The 20,661-nt window shown below is 39.9% G+C and overlaps 2 protein-coding genes and 1 long non-coding RNA gene across 15 annotated transcripts in view; 2 read left to right on the top strand and 1 right to left on the bottom strand.

The window, feature by feature from the left end:
- The window catches only part of LOC107316713 (uncharacterized), a 27,401-nt gene extending 16,726 nt beyond the window's left edge, over positions 1-10,675 (bottom strand). For 2 of the 3 annotated variants that reach the window (XR_001556524.2, XR_001556525.2), the window contains exons 1-2: positions 10,538-10,675; positions 8,079-8,122 (exon numbers count right to left, since the gene is read on the bottom strand). This is a non-coding gene — a long non-coding RNA (uncharacterized LOC107316713). Of the gene's footprint in view, positions 1-6,708; positions 7,954-8,078; positions 8,123-10,537 lie in introns of those variants that run through there. The other variant, XR_014947971.1, reaches the window with a different exon arrangement.
- ITGA6 (integrin subunit alpha 6) overlaps positions 1-12,704 on the top strand; it is a 37,007-nt gene extending 24,303 nt beyond the window's left edge. For 3 of the 5 annotated variants that reach the window (XM_085552489.1, XM_015868494.3, XM_032445829.2), the window contains 16 exons: positions 135-230; positions 621-682; positions 2,007-2,164; positions 3,028-3,183; positions 3,669-3,784; positions 4,465-4,654; positions 4,739-4,822; positions 5,020-5,099; positions 5,261-5,338; positions 5,448-5,550; positions 5,983-6,156; positions 6,736-6,834; positions 7,173-7,283; positions 7,363-7,461; positions 7,794-7,919; positions 10,623-12,704. In XM_085552489.1, coding sequence (XP_085408615.1) covers positions 135-230; positions 621-682; positions 2,007-2,164; positions 3,028-3,183; positions 3,669-3,784; positions 4,465-4,654; positions 4,739-4,822; positions 5,020-5,099; positions 5,261-5,338; positions 5,448-5,550; positions 5,983-6,156; positions 6,736-6,834; positions 7,173-7,283; positions 7,363-7,461; positions 7,794-7,919; positions 10,623-10,781 — 1,891 coding nt within the window. In that variant the 3' untranslated portion in view covers positions 10,782-12,704. Of the gene's footprint in view, positions 1-134; positions 231-620; positions 683-2,006; positions 2,165-3,027; positions 3,184-3,668; positions 3,785-4,464; positions 4,655-4,738; positions 4,823-5,019; positions 5,100-5,260; positions 5,339-5,447; positions 5,551-5,982; positions 6,157-6,735; positions 6,835-7,172; positions 7,284-7,362; positions 7,462-7,793; positions 7,920-9,026; positions 9,157-10,622 lie in introns of all 5 variants that reach the window. The other 2 variants (XM_015868495.3, XM_085552488.1) reach the window with 1 other exon arrangement.
- Positions 12,705-14,369: 1,665 nt separating this feature from the next.
- The window catches only part of PDK1 (pyruvate dehydrogenase kinase 1), a 29,136-nt gene continuing 22,844 nt past the window's right edge, over positions 14,370-20,661 (top strand). For all 7 annotated transcript variants that reach the window (XR_014947965.1, XR_001556522.3, XR_004307933.2 and 4 more), the window contains exons 1-7: positions 14,370-14,586; positions 17,220-17,361; positions 18,047-18,118; positions 18,756-18,940; positions 19,187-19,276; positions 19,546-19,623; positions 20,284-20,360. Coding sequence is in view for 2 of the 7 variants with exons in the window: in XM_015868531.3 (XP_015724017.1) it covers positions 14,469-14,586; positions 17,220-17,361; positions 18,047-18,118; positions 18,756-18,940; positions 19,187-19,276; positions 19,546-19,623; positions 20,284-20,360 (762 nt within the window). In the remaining 5 variants the exon portion in view is untranslated. The remainder of the gene's footprint in view (positions 14,587-17,219; positions 17,362-18,046; positions 18,119-18,755; positions 18,941-19,186; positions 19,277-19,545; positions 19,624-20,283; positions 20,361-20,661) is intronic.

A 20,661-nucleotide genomic window follows, 5' to 3' on the forward strand; every position in this document is an offset into this window, starting at 1 on the left:
TCTTGGGGTCTTTGCTGCAAATCAGTGCAGGCATAGAGACATCTGGATTTGTATGAGTTGTTGCATTAATTTTAACTGAAATTCTTCTTCTTTTACCCTTTCTTTTCATTCCTTTTTTTCCTCCCCAAATAAAGATCTCGACCTGTTATAAGCATTACAAAGAGCATTACAGTACAGCCTGACAAACTTGACCTAAAGAAAAAGAACTCTGAAGACCCCAGTGAGATATGGTAATGTTTGAATTGGTAGTGTTGGGATTCTGTTGGTGTACTGACATTTCTGTTGTCAAATTCGTTCAGTCAGTTACTGTTAGGGTGATGGGGGGTATGATTTTCCGCTTAGGACTGTTAATGTTTACGTATATTAATGTTAAGGTTTCCTATCTTGAACAGCTTTCTCATAAGTAGAGATGTAAAAGCAAATTCCAGAAATCGTTTTTTCTAACTGCTCATTAAACATTTTTTACTTGCTTTGTTAATTCAGTTTAGTAAGCAGCAAATTATTGTTCCAGCTTGAAAAGCGGAGTCATAAGGCTCATAGCATAATTCAGTGGATTATTAAAACTTTTCAGTCCATTGGACCATGTCTTATTAATTTTAATTTCTCTGCACTTTTTACAGGATGGATGTGAAAGCGTGTTTTCAGTATACTGCAAACCCGCGTAATTTAAACCCAAGAATAAGTAAGTTTTATAGAGAAATAGTTTTAATCTTTGTTGTGTGTGTGTGTGCGTATATAAATTTATATATAAAACTTAAGATGGTATCATGGAAGAATAGTACTTAAAATATAATGACTCATCTCAAACCATGACAGGTTTAAAATGTGACTTGGTGCTAAGGACAGTCAGCTATGCAGGATTTGTATTTGGAGCAGCACAGTGTCTGGTGTGTTAGGAAGCTCTGTTGGTAAAAGACTCAACTGAAATTTGGTGACATAACTTCCAGTGAGCAAATGGCTGCCATACAGACAACAGCCAGTTTGCCTCTCCAACTTTTGCTTTAGGAAGTAGTTTTAAAGCCCATTTTATTATGTTGTTAATAAGCATTGCTTCTCATTGGAGACTTACCCTACAAGAAGTGTTCTGTATTTGAGTGTATAGCTTTGTGGAAATCAGCAGCTGAAGTTACAAAACTCCATGTTAATAGGAAGCTGGGAGACTGTATCATATATGTAGTTAAAATGTAAAGTATCAGTTTCCTTTATATCCTGTTTTGTTTTGCTTTGTTTTTCTCTTGCTACAATGCTGCTGTTATTACACTTCTGAAAACTTGGAAAGGTTTTGAGAGGAAATAAGAATTTTAAGCCCTAACCTCCTCTTCCTTGTGTGGTGTTTGGGTTTTTGAGTTAAGTGTAAAATCCATAGAGGTACTTGAATAGGGTGTTGTTCCCTTCAGCAGCCCAAGTGCTTCCAGCATTTGGAGGCTGCTCACATGCACACTCCTAAGGATGGGCAAATCAGCTTGGTGAGCACAGAGATGGTTAGAAGATGGACAAAATTCACGTCTGTCAAACCACGGTATTATTCCTTGCCTCAGCAGACATAGCTAGAAAGCTCAAGAATACCACTTTCAGTATTAAAATGAACAGTGTGCCTTGACCTCAAAATCCTGCTGGCTGCTTAGCTTAGGTGCTACCTGGGACAACATAGAAAGCAAGGAATCATGTCAGAGCATTTACAGTTTCTTATCTCAGCCCTCTACTGGCTCTGCAGCATCAATTACAATATTTACAGCTCTAAATATTGGTAAAATAACAGGAATTTTCTGACTAAAAGGAGGATTTTGTTTGGAAGTTTACATTGTATCCGTGTCCCCTCAGATAGGGAGAGATAAAACAGCAGATGGAGAAGATTTAGTAAATAACTGTAACAAGTTGTGAAACCTAGCACTGGGTGAAACTATTCTAGAATGTTGCTGTAAGATCATACGTGATTTTTTTTTTTTTTCTTTTTAACCATGGCAAGGTTTCTTCCTTACAGCAAACTACTTTATTTCTTCATATAGAGATCAACTATACATTTGAAGCAGAAAATGAGAGGAGACAATTAGGCCTGCCATCCAGGGTACGGTTTAAAGACTATCTGTCTGATCAGTTCACTGCAAGTACCACCCTAATGGGGCAGAACTCCAAACAGTGTGTGACAACCAAGCTTGTTCTGCAGGTAAGGCAGAGTATTTGGTTTTTATTTCATTTATAACAAAACATGCTTTTTCAGCCTTGTGGTAACTTTGTATGCAACTTAATCACATGCAATATAAGGCTTTGAAATGAAAAAACCGGAACTAAGCAGTTCTTTACTATTCTCTGCACACATGGTGCTTCCTCCCGCTGCCTTTCTTTCAACGAGTGAATAAAAGTTGCAGCCAGTGCAATGTGCTGTGGAGGTCAAGAGAGCTGAACCAATTTAGAACAATAGAGAGTCAACAAATGCCAAAAATTGAGAGCTGTTGGAAGATGCGAAAGTAGTGGTAGAATTTAACAGTGCGACTGACTAGGAAAAGGATTTCAAAGCATGGGTTTTAGATGGCTTGAATGGGCACAATAGGAAAACTTAGTATGCACTCTCTTCTCGCTTTGCTGCTATGCTGGCCCCTAAAGACAGCACTGCTCTAAAAGCTGAACAAATTATCTGTGGCACAGAAGTAACAAGCGTCTGGTGTTGCCTTTGGCCATGGGAAATTCAAGACCTTGGAATTACTTAACAGGAAGAAAGTGTCATTTTATTGTTACAGCGTGTTTCATTTGCCTGAGTTCCCATTTGTTATTCCTAGTAATTCCTAAATCAAAGAGAAATAATCAGATCAGGAAGCCAGAAAAAGAAGATACAGCAAGGCTGGGATTTGTTGTGTTCGTGCATATTTTTAGAAAATTACTTGTTTCTAAATAATGAATAGTTGTAATCCTGCAAAACGTAGCAAAGGAGATGTTGCTTTACTACTTGTTCTAAAGTGTGTATCAAAAGCTTGTCTTGGAGTTTGTTTTTCTTCACTGTGTGCTAACTATGTCATTTGAAATTTTTATCAGGAAAAAATTAAAGATAAGCTGCGCCCAATTCCTATAGCAGTCAGTGTTAATATTGCTGGCCTGGAGTCTGGCTCGTCATCCAGCAGAAAAGAGAGAGCACTTCCGGACCTTATACCGATACTAAATTCAAACGAATCTGAAACAAAGATCACAAAAGTAAGTCTTTAACAGCACATTTTCCTAGAAAACTGTGAAAGTCACCAAACGTTAAAGACTGCAGAAAACTAAATTGTGACCAAAGGACTGGCTTATGTTTTGTGCTTTGTTATGAATGTGTTCATGAAAACATTCTGAACTTACTCCTGCATTTCTTTTGTTACATTAAGGAAAATCATATGGCTGTTAGGCTTTTCCTACTCCCCCCTCCCTTTAGCATGTTTAGGAGGAAGCATACTTTTAAATAAGAATGGGAATCATTCATCTTCTGCTCTGCACTCTTATGCCATATAACAACAACAAAAAAAACATGCAGTCAGCATTCCTATTGATAGGATGCTGTAACAGCATTACAGCTCTGCATCAGTGACATATCCAGGAAAGTTATTGAGCTCCTTGTAGCTGCTTTATTCACTGCACATCAGAAATCATGTTTTAAGCTATTGTCATGTGGCATGCAGTAAAAGTGCTTTGCTTTTATTTAGGTGGAGTTCTTGAAAGAAGGATGTGGAGAAGACAACGAATGTCACAGCAATCTCAAACTTCAGTACCGGTTTTGCAGTAGAGAAGGAAACGAAGACAGATTTACCTATTTACCAATGTAAGACTCGATTTAGCAGTGACTACTAAAATTCAAATTATTGATAAGCGCTGAAAAAAAAGCCAGCTTTTAAAGACTATTCTGGGTGATAGAACTGCTGTGTTCTGCTGGCCTGGCTAACAGAGACCTGTGTAGTTGTATCTGTCAGGGTGATGATCATGGGGGAGTGGGGCTGAGCTTTAGAAGAAGAGTAATGGTACAGAATCAAATGGTGGATGTAAAGCGGCTACAACCATGGAAATTCGGTCTAAAATTTAGAAGAAGATTTCTAACTGCTGGAGAAATGATGACCAGCCTAGCACGTCCTGTTAACTGTATAGTTACAGTATACTCTTGTCGAGTACCCTGAGGAGCAATTAAAGAGAAATTGATGGAATTGTTACATCGTAACACAAAGGTAACAATTGTAACACCTTGTAACACCCCTCCTCCTTGGAGGGCCAGTGATACTAGAAAGAAAATGCATAGAAGAAAACAGAGGTGAGTATGTTAACTTACTGTGAACAGTCAGCCTTTAGCAGAGCTTGCCGCAAAAAAATATGGCCATTCCTGTATTTATGTTCTTCACAGTAATTCTTCATTAACAGAGAGAATGATGTTTGGGTAAACCATAGTAAGAAACAAACTTTGAAACACATTTGTTTCCTTGATGCACAGCTCTGTATGTTCTGTTTCTGCAGTGAAAATGGCATTCCAGTGCTCGTTTTAAAAGATCAGAAAGATATTGCCCTGGAAATAACAGTGACAAATAATCCATCTGATGCAAGAAATCCAAAGAAAGATGGAGAAGATGCATATGAAGCTAAACTAATTGCAACTTTTCCAGATAGTCTGACTTATTCTGCATTCAGGGAGATGAGAGGATATCCTGTAAGTGTTTATAAGAGAAAGGGTATTCAATTTTTAAAGTGTTTTTAGCATAAATCAAATAATAAATATGTTCTGTTTATTCAGGAAAAACAGCTCACATGCGGTGCTAACCAGAATGGCTCTCAAGCAGAGTGTGAACTTGGAAATCCATTCAAGAGAAACTCCAATGTGAGTTGCAGTTACTTTACTCAAGCTAGACAACGTGATTCCTGACTGCAGTCTTGTAAAGTTTCTGAGTTATAACCAGAAATTTGGCCTAGATCTGTCTTTTTAGCTTTAGAATTTGACGGTGTATTACTATAATACTGCATATATTAATATCTTTTCTAAATGTTCACGTTTCCTGGATGTTCTTTCTTATCTAGGTAACCTTTTATCTGATCTTAAGTACCACTAAAGTTAATGTTGATACAACAGACTTGGACATTAACCTCAAGCTGGAGACGTAAGTTTTCTTTGTGTATGTGTGTGTCTGTGCGCATTTTGTTTAGACAGATGGCCATAAACATTTTGAATGAGTGGTTTGATTCATAAAAGCAATTTAATAGTAAAGTAAGAAACTTCTAAACTTGTAAAATCAGCAGCATTGTTTCCTTTCCATTGTAGAACAAGCACTCAAGTAAATTCAACTGCAATTACAGCCAGTGCTAAAGTGGTTCTTGAATTGCTTTTATCGCTCACAGGGTAAGTGTTAATAGCAGAACAAATAGGGGTGCAGGCTGGGGGGAGAGCACCTTTGCTGCAGACTTCGTTACAACCTGATTCATTTCCTCTCTCCACCTTACCTGAACAGAGTGGCTAAGCCTTCCCAGGTGTATTTTGGAGGTGACATCGTTGGTGAGAGTGCTATGAAATCTGAAGATAATATTGGAAACCTCATAGAGTATGAATTCAGAGTGAGTAATTTAGAACAGTTTCTCCTTTTGTGTGTGTAAATTCTCAAAAATGTTTCTGGATTTAGAACTAGGTTTTCCCAAGCTGCGGGAGCAGGATTCTGGTTATCTTTCTGTGTCAAAAGTTTGTTGTAAGCTTGGAGTTTGCTCCAGTTACGTAGACAAATGATTTGTTAACTCTAAACAGTGGGTGTTTCTTATAAAGACAGACTTTTAAACAGCAGCAGCTTAATGTTCGTAAGACTAAAAATTCATACCTTGACATTTAGTTACCTTCCAGATGTGCTAGTTTTCATATACATTTTGTCTTTAAGCTGTTTACACTGTCTTTTAGTGACTTTCTAATTTCCTGTTGTCTACATGACTCCAAGTCAGTAATGGTGATAAATCCATTTGGAACAGATTGCACAACATAAAGAAGATTTATTTTCATAGGTAACCAACTTGGGCAGGCCCCTGAAAGCATTTGGTACAGCTTCCCTGGACATCCAGTGGCCAAAAGAAATCAGTAATGGCAAATGGCTGCTATATTTGATGAAAATAGACTCCAAGGGCTTGGAAAAGGTTTCCTGTCAACCACAGAATGAAATCAATTTCTTGCATGTTGCGGTATGTTATTCTATCTTCTTTTGTTCACTAATAGGTTCACCATTAAAACACTACAGCATGTGATTAAAGAGTGTAAGAGCCTACCTCCAGAAGGAATTTATCAAACAGGATTTTCACAGTCCTTCATTATGCCAACCCAGCAAGCTTTTCTAACCCCCCTGAGCCTTCATTTTCACTGTTTTTCATATAATCTCAAGGTCATTTGGGAGAAGTTGCAATCCTAGCTATTAAAACTGCACGTACTTCAATCTGTACTTATCTGTTGATCATTGCTAAACTTTCTGTGAGTAATCAGTTTATATTTCAAAAAACTCAAACCAGTATGTACTGACCATATCACCTGTACACCTATTAACGTAGTAATATTAATGCTGTATACACAGAACAAAAACAGAAACAGCATAAAAAGCTCTTTACATCTTAAAACTCATTGACATGCCAAAAGCAAGCAGGCAGTTGGCTTTTTAGTGGTTGATCTCAAATTTTCATGATTCTATTATCAGCAATGAATGTAGAAAAAAGGGGATATATAACAACATCATTAAGACAGAGTTGTGACAGAAACATTTTATTTTGAAGGAATCCCATAACTCAAGAAGAAAGCGTGAGATTGCAGAGAAGCAGATTACAGACAGCAAGACATTTTCATTATTTTCAGAAAGAAAATACATGACATTGGTAAGCATACTGCATCAGCTAGTCTTGGTGGGCACTTCCTTCTCCACTCCTAACAGGGCTTTTTTGAGTTTGGCAGCATGAAAGATGATAGGGCTTTGATTTGTTTCTATCTTAAATCCAAGCACTGATGCTTTTAGAATTTGTTAATTCATATTTACTTACTGAGGTGAGGAAATTGGGAATTTCTGTATAGTTATCTATGCTGAAATAAACACAAATTGCACTTTTATCATATTTTCCCATTGTTGTTGGTACAAACAGATTTTGGTTCTTGTGCTTAAATACGATGTTTAGAAAATTGTGAAGATGCTCTTACATGTAAAAATTTCTAACTGCAGGACTGCAAGGTGAATGCACGGTGTGTGGACATAAAATGTCCACTGAGGGGTTTTGACAGCAAGGCATCGATTTTGCTGCGTTCCAGACTGTGGAACAGTACTTTCTTGGAAGTAAGTTCTCCTGGCATTTCTGGAAGTTTAGAGTTCTTTCCCGTCATATGTCTAATAACTGTATTTTATTTTGGAACAGGAATACTCCAAAATGAACTACCTGGACATTCTTGTTAGGGCCTCAATCAGTGTTCCTGCTGCAGCTAAGAACGTCAAACTCACCAATGAAGCTGCTCAGGTAGGTTCAGCATTTAATGCCTGCCACAGATCATGTTATGTTTCCAGCTTATCTCAAAGACTAGAAAAGATAAACCATTTGAAAGCAAAAGGAGCTGATATATTGGATCTTTGGAATCAAATTTTGAATTAGTGATCCTTTTTAATTTGGTTGGCAAAACTTGCTGCTATGTCAAAATGATACCCATAGAAACCTTTTCTTCAAAAACATGTTGTAGTGAGAGAAGACGTTGTAGGAAGAAAAAAAAAAAAAGACTATAAATTACAGTTTTATGTTAAAGATGGATGCTTTTGAAGTGCTTTTTCAATCTTTACATGTTTTCTTTCCTCTAGGTGCGTGTTACAGTCTTTCCTGCAAAGCCAGTAGCCCTTTATACAGGGGTGCCTTGGTGGATCATTGCAGTGGCTATTTTTGCTGGAGTACTGATGCTTGCGCTCCTGGTATTCTTGTTATGGAAGGTAAGTTTTTACTTACTTGATTATTTTATATTTCCTGGCATTCAAGTAATAAGATAGCAAACAATTAAGTTTTTGTTCTCATGCTATTCCTAATGCTATTAAACTCAAGGGTAGATGGGAAAAAATAAAACAACAAGAGATACAAAAATAGCACATTACCTGTGTGTCCAATTTCTTTTGTATGGGCTCCTTATCTTAGAGACCTTGAAGAAGCAAATTTGTATTTAAAAGGAAAAGTTAAGAATTTGCAAAACAAACAAACAAACAAAAAACAAGTACTTTTTAAACTGCCTTTGGCATTTCTACAACTAAAGGTGGTTCCAAGTAGAATAGGGTAGTTCTTTTCTTATACTAACTGCCAAAGCCAGTAAGTAATAAGTCAGTGGGGGAGAGAAGACACTCATTTAGAAAGAGTGGGTGAAGAGGAATATCCTGTCACTTGCCTTTGGAGAAACTGGAGCAGGTGGCATTGTTGGAATCACTGCTTGCTATGGATGATTTTTCATAGTATGCTTTTTATTTCCTCCTCAAAGAAATGGATAGTCTCTGTTGCAAGTCTTCTAAGAAATTACCATTAATATTGTTGGATGGACTGTTAGGTTACAACTATTAGTCTACTACTGCACATAAAGATGCTCTCATACACATTTTGAACTCCTTTTGATGACAGAAAATCATCTTATGAAGGACAAACGCTGTACATTGTAGGCAATTACGTGGCTGGGGATGAGATACATGCTCCTGTTGAACAGGACTAAGCATTTATCCTGTGCATAAATTGGTTTGTGATCTTGCTGCTCTTCACAGACAGCTTTAGTTGCTATAGATGTGCTGTATAAGTAGCTTTTCTTCAAAAAACAATGCATTAGAATTTTATCACAAAGCCTCTAAAACAGCATTCCTTACACTGCACAGGTTATTTTGCTCCTGTACAGAGTATGTTAGTTCTCAAATCTAGTAATAGCAGCTGACTTTTCCTGTGAAAACTGTCTAAAATTTCAGGCAACCAGGCTGTGAAGAAATTATGGAAAGGTTGTTATAGTCGGTTCTGATAGGTTTAACTCTTCTGGTCCACTGAAATTGACTAAATACCTTGCTTCCTTGTAGTGTGGTTTCTTCAAAAGAAGTAAGAAAGATCATTACGATGCCACATATCACAAGGCTGAGATCCATGCTCAGCCATCTGATAAAGAGAGGCTTACTTCTGATGCGTAGTATTGATCTACTTCTGTAATTGGTAATTGATGATATTTTTTAATTTTTAGCTGTGGTGGCACATGCTGTGGGTATGGTGGCTAACGATGAAGCTTTTGCTGCATATGTTCTATTAACTTTTGGATTTCAGACTGTCAGTACTTGCTTGCTTACTCTCTTAATAAATTTTCAGATTTTAGCATATATAAACACAGGTGGTTACCTTGGTCTAAGAAGCTTCTAGTTCTCTAGAAAACATATTGATCTGTTGCAGTGGTTTTTTAACTGATGATTTAACATAAGGGTTTTTTTTTGGTTTTTTTTGGTTTTTTTGTTTTTTAAGCTTTAGAGATGGTAATTGACAATGCAGAGTTAATACTTACAGTTAAGACTACCTAGAAGATAAACTTGCTTTATTAACCTTTTACTGCATGCTTAAAAATAAATTTGCTAATAATGAAAAGAGCATTCATAAATAAAAGGTAATTGCTGTGAAAACACCTTTTTTCCTTCAGTTTCAAAAATACTTTTCTATTCTAGAAGTAACTTCTCTGCTGCAGCTACCAGGATGCATGATAACTTATGCTTCTTAAGGCAATACATGCACGTACAGATTAATTAGAGATGCTTTGAGATGAGGGGTTGGGAAGGAACTCTTACCTAAAATCTGTCAAAACTATGCGTAATGAATTTTTCCCCTCTTAAAGTGCAGATCTATTGAAGTTTTATTTTTAAACATTTTTTTAAAACAAGTCACAAATGAAACCGTACCTCTTTTATTTTTTTGCTATCAGTACGTAATCAGTTTGTCACAGGGTCTTGTACTCTTAATCTTGACTTCAGAAACCCATCAACATGTCAAATGTTTGCCAGTCATCATCACAGTACCATTGTGGCCAAAACTCACTTTATTTGGAACATTCATTTCAGTCTTCTCAAGTAGTTTAAAAAAAACAATCAAGTTTAATAGTGGTTTTGATTAAAAAGAAAGCTTTTGGGGCACAAAGTTTACTGTATTTCATAATGGGAGTTGTTCATCGCAGAATGCTACAAAATTTCAATTTATAGCTGTTTTTCACTTTGGCAAATTAAGCAATATCTGTGCTCTAGGACTGTAAATGTGTGGTTAGTTAAGGCAGTGTAGTACTGATGGCGCTTTGAAAAGACAGCCCTAGTGTAAGCTTTCCTTAGACCTGGAAGTCTTTCTGTAAGTTTAATGGTAAATCACATCAACATAGAGTAATGAAGTACATACCTGCCTTTCATTCAGGAGAAGTAAACATTCCTGAACTGTATGCACATCTCTCTTTAGCATGGAGATTTCTCAATACACAACAGAACAATTTTAGAGGAAGACTTATATGGTGTGTTTTATAATCTGTCTATAATCTATTCTGTAATCTTTTTGTATTCAGTTCTCTTACCTGTATGAAGAATACATCACCTCTGTGATTGTAGTACTTCCACAGCAACTTCAATCTAAACTCTTCTTTTTCTCCTCATCCCCAGTGTGGGTTCTTCCAGCGCTCCAGGTACGATGACAGCGTCCCCCGCTATCATGCTGTAAGAATTCGAAAAGAAGAACGAGAGATCAAAGGCGGGAAATGCAAAGATCTTGAGACAAAACAGTGGTTCACAAAATGGAATGAGAATGAAAGTTATTCTTAGGAAGAAGTTGTTTCCCTCCTCAAAGTTCAGATACAGCGTAATGCTTTTGTTAATGGTGAACTCATGGAGTTAGACCTATGAACACTATGGACATCTTCACTGTTTGTTTGTAGATAATACTACTTACATTGCAGCTTTTGTTTGCACTGTTAAAATTGCTTTGTCAGTCCTTTTTGGCACTATGTAATTTCCACTCTGCCTCTTTTTCCCCCCTTCAAATCTAGCTCAGGCTTTAGAAGACACCGTGTTGATTTGGGCTCTTTGCTGCAGAACATGCAGACCCAATCTGGCAGGCCTTCTCCTGTGCTCCTCATGTTCCTGGGAATTGCATGATTGAGATCAGTGCAGGTTCTCCAGTCTTCCCTTGATGTTCGATCCCTTACAAACACACTGGCCTTAACATATGTAGTTAAGTATCATCTGAAGACCTGCAAATCTATTTTAGCCATAAGCTTTGCTGCTGCAGTAGCTAGGGCTTACAAAAAGCATCACCTTCAGTTGTATGCACAATAGGTCGCGTTGCTCAATTTTTAAAATCAGATTATGTAAATGTTGCTCACAACAAATATACACAGGTTGTTTTTTTCTTAGTTTTTTAAAAAGAGGCTTGAATATTAGATGTACTTTTTGTATATATATATATTTTAGTCATTTTTGTATTTATTTTTGTTATCGATTGTTGTCTTTGACTGTTAGGCCAAAGACTTTCCTGAACCTTGAAACCACTGTGCTTAGGAACTTCAGAAGATGAGACCTGAGGCTTTCATTGCAGTTTAATAAATCACTGAAGGTGCCAACGCTTTCTAAAAATGTAAATATTTATTCCAGTGATGTACATGGAGTCTTTTTTTTTTTTTTTCATGGTATTTGTAACTTGATCTAATAGGAACTACCAGGTCTTGTAATATGACTTTGTACATTACTTGAGACTATTAAACAGTTCAGACACCAAGCATAGGTAGGGTTTTTAAGATGCAGTTTTATACTTCATTGGTAGTGAGAGGTTCTCTGGAAGCAGCTTTCCAGCTTCATAAGGACTTCCTGTCTGGCAAACGGTGTTGACTACTACAACTGTACGAAGCACTTGACGAGGCTGTATATGCCTAACTTAACTATGAGGATCTGACCTGATCCACTTTGAGACTACTGAACCCTCTTGAATACCTGAACATTGTTAAGAGAGCAGCCACAATGCTGTGCTTATCAGCAATCTAAGCATTGATAAAACTATATAGAGATTACTTTTTTTTTTTTTCTTTACCCTTATTCTAAAGCACTGGTACTCCTTAAAAATGAAGATCAGTTTGCAGTTTTTTCCATATAGGACAGAATTCTGCTCAAGAAGCGTGCACACTAGTTGTTTGCAGTTTAAACTATGCAAAAACCTCTTGGTACTTCTTCCTCTCAGAGGGTAAAAACCTGTTAAGAGGGCAGTTGTCAGGTGTCTGATTTCTGCTACTAACTTTTAAGACCTTTTTAGAAGCTACGCTCACCTAAAATGCTATCCTTATAGAAAGGGCAGTAATTTAGTAGGCTCTTCTTCCTCCCATTAAATCATCTCAGTACATGACCCTGATTTTGTGAACCGTGACAAATGCATTTTGCTGTTACTCAGTTTTCGAGCTTTTTTAAAAATAGCTTTTTCACTGATAGGCTGTGCAGCATAAGAGGCCACGCTAACGAGGTGCTAAGATGCTTGGCAACCAACTACTCCCAGCCTCTGTTTTTAAAGCAGATTGTGGCCCTCCCCTAAGACCATGAATGTCTCTGCAGTGTTAAAGTGAAAATTATTCTCAATAAGTCACGTCACTGGCATACTTCTATTTCAGACTTGTTTTTAATACCAGCTAACAATCATTCCATCATTAGAAATTACCTGTGGATATTTGTATAGAAGTGTGAAATAAATTTTTTAAAACTAAACATTGCTCTGATAATAGTGGTTTCTTATCATAATTAAACGAGAGAGCCACAGCAAGGCTCACTGGTACATCAGAAAGGCAGGCTAAACGTTGCAGACACCAACAGTCACACTGTGAATATTGCCATATCCCCTCAGCCCTGTGCGTGGAGGGAGGTGATGGCTCCTCCAAACTGTGTGTCATGATATGGAATACGTGCAGACAGTTTTGAAACAGGAGTTATTTAAGGAAGAGGGGTTTAAAGGTCATGGTACATTTGTTTGTTTGTTTTCCCTTAATACAATCTTTCTGTTATGTGTTTGAGTTACAAAGCAAGAAAAAGCTGACACACGGGCACCAGGGCAACAGCATGCAGGTGGAAAAGATGAAACCAGCCCAGAACCATTTTAAGCAGCTGCAACAAATTACAAACACCCAACTTACTGCCTAGGGGTACTGCTTTAAACTGCTCCTAGCTCACAGCTGATATCATTATAAGCCGGTTTTAAGAACAGCAGTAATGGAAGCCAGGAATCACAGAATCACAGAATTATCAAGGTTGGAAAAGACCTAGAAGATCATCTAGTCCGACCATCACCAATACTTCCCAGTTAAATCATATCCCCCAACACAACATCCAAACGTTTCTTGAACACTCCCGTGGTCGGTGACTCCACCACCTCCCTGGGCAGTGCATTCCAGTGCCTGACTACCCTTTCCTAGAAGTAATACTTCCTCATGTCTCAAACTGCTCCAAGACTGAGAAGCATGTGAGCTCCTGTAAGCAGCGCAGTATCATTAGCCTGTGTTTATACAGAGACGATAGAGTCGTTGGCTTGCCCCATTAGCTACTGCTGCTGGTCGGAGTAGAGCAGGGTAACATGGCAGAAACAGCAAAGCAGCTCTCGGGCTGGCGTAGGACTTTGGCCGCTTGTTCCCAGCACGGCCAAGGAGAGAACAGGCCACGTTTGGGTGTTAATTTCACGAGAAAGAACCACAAGCATCAGTACAAAAGCAAGCAGCGCAGGGGCAGACCCACCACAGCACTGCTCTGAGCGCTGCGCTGACTGCGGGGTTCAACACCCCCATGACGGAAAACGCATCAGAACGCACGTGATCACTCGTAGCTGCTTTTTTCATTGATGTCCGAGATCTTCGCTCGAGCACAGTGAGCACCTGCCCAATACACATCGGTGCCTCATACGCGCGAGCGCCCGCACGAGCGCTCCCACATCCGGCGGCACGACCCGCAGCAGGTACCGCCTCACTGCGCTTACAGCGCCGCCGCGACAGCCCGGCCTCATTTCTGCCCTATCGGAGCACATCACCTCTTAGGATCGAATCCCGGTTCTCCTCAGCGCTGCTCCGCTCCGCTCCGCACTGCACAACGTCCCTCCCCGCGCCGTGCTGTGCCGAGGTTCCCCCTCAGCCCGGCCGCCATTTCCCGCTTCTCCCCTCGCCGCCCCCCAGGCGCTCCCCGGGGCAGCAGCCCCTCCGATCTACCTTGCCGAGCCCGGGATTCTCCTGAAGCGACCGTCGCCTCCCACCGGGACGGAGATCGGCGGCCACCTCGGTAGCGCCGGGCGGGATCTCCCCTCCTCGGAGCCGCCCTCTCCTCCGCCCCGCCGCAGCTGCGTGGGGCCGGGCCGGGAGGACGGGCCTCGGGCACCTCCCCCGGCCGCGCGGCGGAGGAGGCTGCGGTGCGGGCAGGGGCCGGGGGAGCGAGTGCGGCGGGAGATGGCGGCCGGGACGGGCTGAGCCGAGCGTGGGCCGCACCGGAGGAGCCATGAGGCTGCTGCGCGCCCTGCTGCGCTGCGCCTCGCCGGGCAGCATCCCGCAGCAGGTGGACTTCTACTCGCGCTTCTCCCCCTCGCCGCTCTCCATGAAGCAGTTCCTGGATTTCGGTGAGTCTCGCCGCGGGTTCCGCTGAGGGGCCCAGGCTCCGGCCGGCCTCGCGCGGCCCATTGCCGCCCTTCGTGCGCGCGTGGGGGTCGTGCGCCTGTGGCCCCACAGCGGGCGGTGCTCGGGCAGCTCCTCGGCACGCCCCCGCCGCGGGCTGCTGCTTAACGCCGCTCTCGTGGTAGGACCGGCTTCTGCCTCCCTCATCCAGAACGGAGCCCAGATGGCTCCTTACCCAGAGACAAAACTGAGGCAAGGTTGAAACTCGGCTGGAAACTCGAGATGTGGGTGTTACAGAGGTGGTTTGGTGTTCCGCCAAACTGCAGCGCCGGGGACAGCTGGTGCCGATGACAGCTGGTATTTGCTAACGGGGCGGCCGGAAAAGCACGCTCGTGAAGCGTGCTGAAAGCCAGAGGGACGCCAGCTTTGCGGCGCGCAGGAAACGTGGAGCGCTGTCGGAGCGGGCGGCTGGAACCATTGCGATTGCTCTGCCGTCACGGGCCTGTCCCCGGCATAAACACCACGGGCTGAGTGCTGGGGAATGCGTGTGAGAGGGGGCAGGAAGCAAACGCCGAGAAACAGGCTGGGAATCTGGCCTTGAAAATGAATAAAATGGCAGCAGGGAGCTCAGGCTGATGCTCCATGCTGAAACTGCAAATGTCGTTCCCGGGGTTGAGGAGTACTTGGAATGAAAAGGGTCTGATCGCAGGGACTGCTCTGCTTCCAAGGCCGCGCAGAGGAAGGTCTGCAAGTTATACTGGACGGCCTTCAGCAGTCCTGAGTGTTGAGCTGTGCTGCAGTAGGTTCTGTAAGCAGAGCAACGTCATAACCTATATGTTAACGAATAACTAGTAAACAACCATACTGATCTTTATCTTCCTGTAAGTAAAACTTAACTGAGAACTAACTCCAGAGCCCCAGACTTCCTAAATAGGAAGATTTAAACAGATTCCTCTAAGTATCCTCTTACTTCATCTGTCCATTCAATGTTCGTACATTACAATAAAATGTATCCCGCGTTTACAATTCCGGATTTTTAAGGGAACTTCGCTGTAGTCTTTGTAGTCTCAAATCTATTGAGCACGAACGTTGCAATTCTGAGTGAGTTTTGACCTCCATTGTTTTACTGCTAGAATACCAACATGATCATTTGTGCCTTAATATCGTATTTATTTTCAAGGTGTGGTATTTACCATGTCAAAAGGGAGGCCACTTCCTTGCTATTACCACCTTGGCATAGCATAATCTTGAAAACTGTTGTGCTTTTATCTTTGACTTTAGTTTGCTTAGTGTTTTCTTAATAAATCCTAATAACAAAGGTAAAAAAGAGTACTGTGGAACACAGCATTTGTCTGTGAGACATTCCGTGGCCATTACAATCCAGTGGTGCTTTTGTGGGGAAATTTTTTGCTTTCTTTTGTAAAAATGAGAGCAATCAAAGAGAAAATCATAAAACCCACCAATACTAAGAGAAAATCTGCTTTTCTCTTTTTAGTTCCTTTGGTTCTCAATGTAGTAAATGAAGTATCCTGTAAGTGAGTTTAGGTCTTAATTTTACGTGTCATTTATATTTTGGATTGTATGTGTGTGGTGTTTTCTGTAGGAGTCTTATAAATTCTTTGCACAGGTAAGTCCTAACTGCGCAGAGAAACAAAACATTTTGCCCATTCACTGAAATCTTGCTTACCTTAAGCTGCCTCCTGATTTTGAGCCAGGACTGTGATGTGACCTCCAGAGTCAAAGCTGTTTTGCAGGATGTCATTTGCCAAGTGCAAGGGGGCAGTCTGAGATTATAGTTTCATTTTCATTCTTATACCTTCAAAAATCATGAGATTTTTACCTGAGAATAGGGAAAGGCCACTAACAGTCATGCTGGAAACACAATCTGACTAGGGTAAAGAATTAGGTTTCTGGGCAGAGCTTGTATGTAGACACCAGTGTGTAGGGCTTCCCCAGCTCTTCCCCTTATCATATTGAAGGACTGAACTGAACAAAAACTCCACTGACAGAGTTCTTAGAAGTTGTCTGTTGTGAAACACCAGAACTGAGGCAGGTACTTCACAGCAGTATGTAGCATAGTGAAGCTTAGATGCCACTGATGTGGCACTGCTAAAGTGTCAGCACTTCTTACCCTCTTTGCTTCCTCCCTCCTCCTTTCTGGCCTAGTAAAACAAGCATTATGGGAGTGAATTTATGCCTTTACTTAATAACTGCATATAATTGACATGTACACAGACTCTAACATATAGCTTCCCATGCTGGTTTCATTTGCTTTTCATGAATGATGTATCGTTTCAGCAGTGGTAGTTAGTGTTTGCTACACATGAAGCAAGCAAATTAATTAGATAGAAATTTTATTTAAAGTTGAATGGCACGGGCCAGCAGTTCTTGCAGTAGTTACTCTTAAATTTTCAAGGTTGTCCTTATGTCTACAGAGCTGGTAGGTTTCATTATGAATTAACAGTTTAAAATGTAAGTGTACTGCTGCCTTGAAAGAAACATTGGCATACCAGACTGTCTGAGTCAACTTTAAAACCTAACCAGAGGCCTCTTAGGCAAAAACATGAGGGTTTGTATAGCACTCCGCCATAAATGCTGACTTTGTTCTAACGTTGTCAAATATTTTTTTTGGTCCCAGGATCTGAAAATGCCTGTGAAAAGACTTCATTTATGTTTCTGCGACAAGAGCTGCCTGTAAGATTAGCAAACATAATGAAGGAAATAAGCCTGCTTCCAGACAATCTTCTCAGAACACCTTCAGTTCAGCTGGTGCAGAGTTGGTAAGAGATATTTAGTTCCTTTAAGGATGACTTTCTTCATATACTCAGCTGGAGGAGCAACTCTTTAAATGCTACAGAAAGAAGTACTTAATGTGCTCATAACATGAAATGATTTAGAATGAGTAAATATTCCAATGGGACAGAAAATACATTTGAAGACTTGGGGAAAAAACAAAACAGCAAACAATCAAACAACCTGCAGGAGCAATTAGGTAACTGACAAGGGAATTAAAAGTCATTAACCATTCCAAATGGTCATGTATGAGAATTCAGTAATAACAAAAATCCACTAGAGCAATGTTTAATAGAGAACTTACCTAAAATGAAGAAGCTAGCTGCAGAAACCAACAGAAGTGTCTACATGCACAAAGTGCTTGCAAAACAGAATAGAAACTGTCTAGAAGACAGGTTACTGCAAACTGAGACTAAGGGTGGAGAAAATAAGAAAACAATAGAAAGCTCCCAAAGCTAGAGAACAGCAGGATCAATACAAGGCTATTAAAATTAAAAAGCTGTCCTTTGAAAAGTAAAATTGCTTATAATAAGGAGTTTAAGTGTCAATTTTTGCAAGATATGGGGACATATCAAAATTATTTAGTTGCAACCAGTCTTAGAATTTTGCTAACCAGAGGGAATTAGGGAGGTATATTAGCACTGGTCTGTGTCATGTTTCTTTCATTTAAAGGTATGTCCAGAGTCTTCAGGAGATCCTTGACTTTAAAGACAAGAGCTCAGAAGATTCGGGGGCTATTCACAGGTAAGGATCTGTTGTGTATATCAATACTGATGTTATATGTAAAGACTAGCAAGAAAAGAAGTGGCTTAAAAAATTTAGCTATCTTCAGTCTCTAGGTAAGACACATTATCCCTTACCCCTGGGAAGGATGGAACACTGAAACATGAAACAAAGCACTTTTATGCCATACCATTGTGCTCTTGGGACTTTCTTTGTTACACTGAGGAAGCTACGAACACATTAAACTTAACCAAATTTTTACCAGTTCTTTGCAATGCTGTCAGTGCTGTATGGAACTTTTCATCTGTGGACTGGGTTTGATCATTACTGGCTGACTATAGCTACTATTTGACAGGTATGGGATGATTTGCATGATGATGGTTGGCACAGTTTTCTCTTCTTTTGGCATTGGTCAATAAAATAACAGTAAGTAAACAGTAAGTGTGTAAATCATCACCACTGGTGGCACCATTATCGACTGAGTGCAAGTTGCATGGAATTATTTATATACTCTAAAGACTGGGCTGTTTTCTCACTGCAGCAGGCAGAGCTGTGGTATTTCTATACACAACTGTCTTCATTTTCATGGGCAGATATTCAATTTGCCAGAGGATTAAATTCACTTGAAAGTGAACACCTAACAATGTATTAATTTTAGTTTTACAGATACCGTGATAAAAATACGCAATCGACACAATGATGTAATTCCTACCATGGCTCAAGGAGTGATAGAATACAAGGAAAGCTTTGGCATTGATCCAGTGACCTCGCAGAACGTGCAGTATTTTTTAGACCGTTTCTACATGAGTCGCATTTCAATTAGGATGCTCCTTAATCAACACTGTAAGTGCTGTTGTTGAAGGGAGGGGGACGCAGTACCTGTAATATGTCAATATTTTCCCTTCATTTTTAAATGCTTAATACTTCTTGAACACTTCTTTAAAAATATTTATTAATGAGAGTCTTTTAAATACAGTGAAGATTGGAATTTCAGATTGTCTTTCAATTTGTGTTCAGCAAAAATGAAGATATAAACTAGAATTGTAGAAATTGTGTTGGATATTAAAAAATACTCTCTTCTTTTGGCAGCCTTACTGTTTGGTGGGAAAATTAATCCAGCTCATCCAAAACACATTGGAAGCATCGATCCTAGCTGCAATGTTGTTGGAGTTATTAGAGGTAAATCCAGAGAAATTCTGAAATTCAGAGAATTCTGAAAACTTGCATGAACACTTAGCCTGAGAGCCACTCCACATCTTGGAACAAAAGTTTAAATTAAAGCCTTTGGGTTTTTGTTTCAGTTTTCTCCCAGAAAACATCTCTGTGAGAAGATACAAAATCTCACTGGCAGTGCACAGTGTTTTCAATTATGGCTTTCTTTTTCACAAACTTTAGCAGGGAAAAGAAAAATGGAGGGGGAAATGTAACTTTCTGTGTATTTCTTACAGACGGCTATGAAAGTGCCAAGAGTCTTTGTGATTTGTATTATATGAGCTCTCCAGAACTTGTCCTTGAAGAGTTGAATAGTAAGTGAATGTGGGGTGAGGCACTTTCCTGAATGTAATGATAGCTTTTTCTGAAGTAGCTGGTAAAATGTGCTCTTTTCACTTTTTAAATAGTTAATATATGGAGAACTAATATAGATTTAGATATTATATCCTCTACTGCATACCTTTTTTTTAAAAACTTGGCAGAAGGCTTCCCCTTTTCTTATCACTCACTGGTGTGTGCAGTCAGATACAACATAGTCATGTCACTTTACAAAATTACTTGAACCCCTGGTCTGTGACTTGAAAACTTTGCAACTGTACACCTGTGACCTCAGAGGTCAGCTGCTGTTCCCATAGTTCTGCTGGATGCTAAAGAGCCTTTCTAACTCTGCTTACTGGAGTGCTTCTCAAGTTAGTGCAAGTTCAGACATACCTACAAAAAGAAACAATCTAAGTTGCTTCTGCAAGTAAATGAAAAAGCCATTGTACTCTAGGCTGCCCAATCTAGTGGAAGGTGTTCTTGCACAGCAGGGTTGGAACTAGATGGCCTTCAAGGTGCCTTCCAACCCAAGACATTCTATTAAATATTCTTTTTCACGTTCTCTTAACATTACAAGTATACACGCTGAATCACTACAGGAATGAATACAAGTTGCCTAGTTTGCCATTTAAATATTTAGCATTTCTTTTCTGCAGTTAAATCACCAGGACAGCCCATGCAAGTGGTGTATGTACCGTCCCACCTCTATCACATGGTTTTCGAACTTTTCAAGGTCTGTTGAATTACCACTACACAATTCTTTTACAGAATTTGTTTGTTTAGTAAGATTGTATTTGTTTGACTTTCTGAACCAATTCTAGATAGCAGTGTGTTTTTGCAAATGCAAACTTTTAATATTTTAATGGTGGGAAAATACCCCAAAGCTGTACTATTTAGATGAATAACAACTGCATAGAAATTGAACATCTTTCTCCTTTGCCTAACAACTGAAAACCTCTTGAGTAGACAAAAAAAAAAAAAAAAAAAAAAAAAAAGATAATAAAGCAAGTGAGAATAATATTCCTAACTTTGGG

The sequence above is a fragment of the Coturnix japonica genome, chromosome 7 (assembly GCF_054131305.1).
Source record: "Coturnix japonica strain WE chromosome 7, WE-NBRP24, whole genome shotgun sequence".
NCBI lineage: Eukaryota > Metazoa > Chordata > Aves > Galliformes > Phasianidae > Coturnix > Coturnix japonica.